Genomic DNA, 1,868 nt, shown 5'->3' with positions numbered 1-1,868 from the left:
AGCACAAACCCAAAGTTGGTCATGCCGCAAGCCGCCATCACCTTGCTCCCGGAACATGAGGCGGTAGTTGCTATCATCAAAGAGTTTGGGGCACCGACAAGTCTTCATAGTAAGGCTTATTATCTGAATCTGGGCGCTCCGTTTTGGGGCAGGTTTAGTCAGCATTCCCCGATTCTGCTACCAAAAAGAAATTTAAATTTAAGACAACGTGTCATCCTCCTTTTGCATAATTTTAACTTTTAAATGTTAATTTTTTCTCCGTGAAGTTCAGGTTGACGGCGGTACTTTGACGAGGCATGCTCACTCAGCGGCCCATGTTTCTGCTTGACTCACGGAGGGTTTAAAACCAGGGATAACTGCAAGAAAGAGCACTGACATGTTTTCAAAAGTAGTTGTCACAGGAACATCTGCCATCCTGGAACACATGAACCTGACTGGCATCTTTGCAGATGATTAGCCTTTTTTCCAGCTTAGAGATGAGAGCAGTGGCCGCATGGCAATCGTCACAAACTCGGAGATTTTTCACAATTCTGATGGTTTCCTTCTGGTGCGAGTTCACCAGAGCACACCCCAGCGCAAGCTTCTCACTGTGGCCGCACAGGTGATCCTCTTTCTCTTCCTCAGGTATGTCTTTTAGAACGTTGATCACATCGCTCGCGTACCCCTCCTCTTTCATTCTCAGCAACAATTGCTTGAGCTTGGCCGCAATCTCGTCGCTCTGTGAGTGACTCTTATCCCCGACAGAAAAAGAATGCACTTTTCCTGAGCTAACATCCGTCCACCAGCTTCTCTCGGGCTCCCTGAAGCTGCCTTCACCTCTCATTCTCTCCACAACAGCGGCCCTTTCACTGAGCATCCCCAGGTTTCCAAATATATTGGCCATCAATGCGTAGGGTGTGCTGCTCTTGGGATCCATCTCCACAAGACGCTCAAACGCGAGTTTGCCGATCGTGTAATTCTTCCACTTCCGGCAGGCTCCGAGCAGGGACGTCCAAACCACTGCATCCGGTTCAAAAGGCATGGCTCTGAGAACTCTCACAGCTTCGTCGAGGAGGTTAGCTCGCCCGAGCATATCGATCAGGCACACATAATGCTCCAGACGTGGCTTGACTCCATACTGCTTGGGCATTTCATCCAGAAGCTGCCTTCCTTTCCCGACCAGACCACCATGGCTGCAAGCGTTCAACACCGAGACAAAACTCACATCGTCAGCTTTACAGCCCTCCTCCTGAGTCATGGAATAGAAACGCTCCAAGGCCTCGATCGATCGGCCCTGGAGAGTGTAAGCCTGTATGAGAGAGTTCCATAGACCCGTGTCGTCCCGAGCTCGGCACTCGTCAAACGCTTCCTGAGCAGAATCAACATCGCCGCATTTGCCGTAGAAGCTCACCAGGCTGGAGCCCAGAACTGGATTGTTTTTCAGCAGCCCTTTATGCTTCGCCAGCTGGTGAATCTCCCTCCCGAGCTTGATCGCCATCACACTCCCGCAAGCAACAAGGACGCAGGTGTAGGTGCAAGCATCAGCTTGAATGGTGTTATCAGCTCTCAGGGCAGAGTAGTACTCCAGAGCAAGTTCAGCTCGCCCATTCGTGTTGCAGCCCTGGATGATCGCGGTGTAGGACACAACACTCCGAGTTCCCATGGAGTGGAAAATCTTGCGAGCCTCCTCAAGCTCGCCACACTTGCAGTACATGTCTACCAGGCAAGTCGCCAGGAACAGATCTGCCTGTTTCTTCTCCTTGCTCAGCATTGAATGGACTTCCATCCCGATGCGTAGAGCTCTCTCCCTCTTCTCGCTGGATTCGGTAGCAAGTGTGGAGCAGGCGCTGATCACCGCGACATGAGTCCGATCGTTGGGTTGAATGGTG

At 51.4% G+C, this 1,868-nt stretch overlaps 1 protein-coding gene across 1 annotated transcript; it reads right to left on the bottom strand.

The window, feature by feature from the left end:
• Window positions 1-337: 337 nt before the first annotated feature.
• LOC112341375 (pentatricopeptide repeat-containing protein At2g41080-like) lies at window positions 338-1,597 on the bottom strand. Its single transcript, XM_024661346.1, has one exon. It carries the CDS (start codon window positions 1,475-1,477, stop codon window positions 383-385), a length of 1,095 nt encoding a protein of 364 aa, XP_024517114.1. The 5' UTR covers window positions 1,478-1,597; the 3' UTR covers window positions 338-382.
• Between the last annotated feature and the right edge of the window lie 271 nt (window positions 1,598-1,868).

This window comes from Selaginella moellendorffii, unplaced genomic scaffold, assembly GCF_000143415.4.
Source record: "Selaginella moellendorffii unplaced genomic scaffold, v1.0 SELMOscaffold_81, whole genome shotgun sequence".
NCBI classification, from domain to species: Eukaryota; Viridiplantae; Streptophyta; class Lycopodiopsida; order Selaginellales; family Selaginellaceae; genus Selaginella; species Selaginella moellendorffii.
This window is presented reverse-complemented; position numbering and strand designations above follow the sequence as displayed.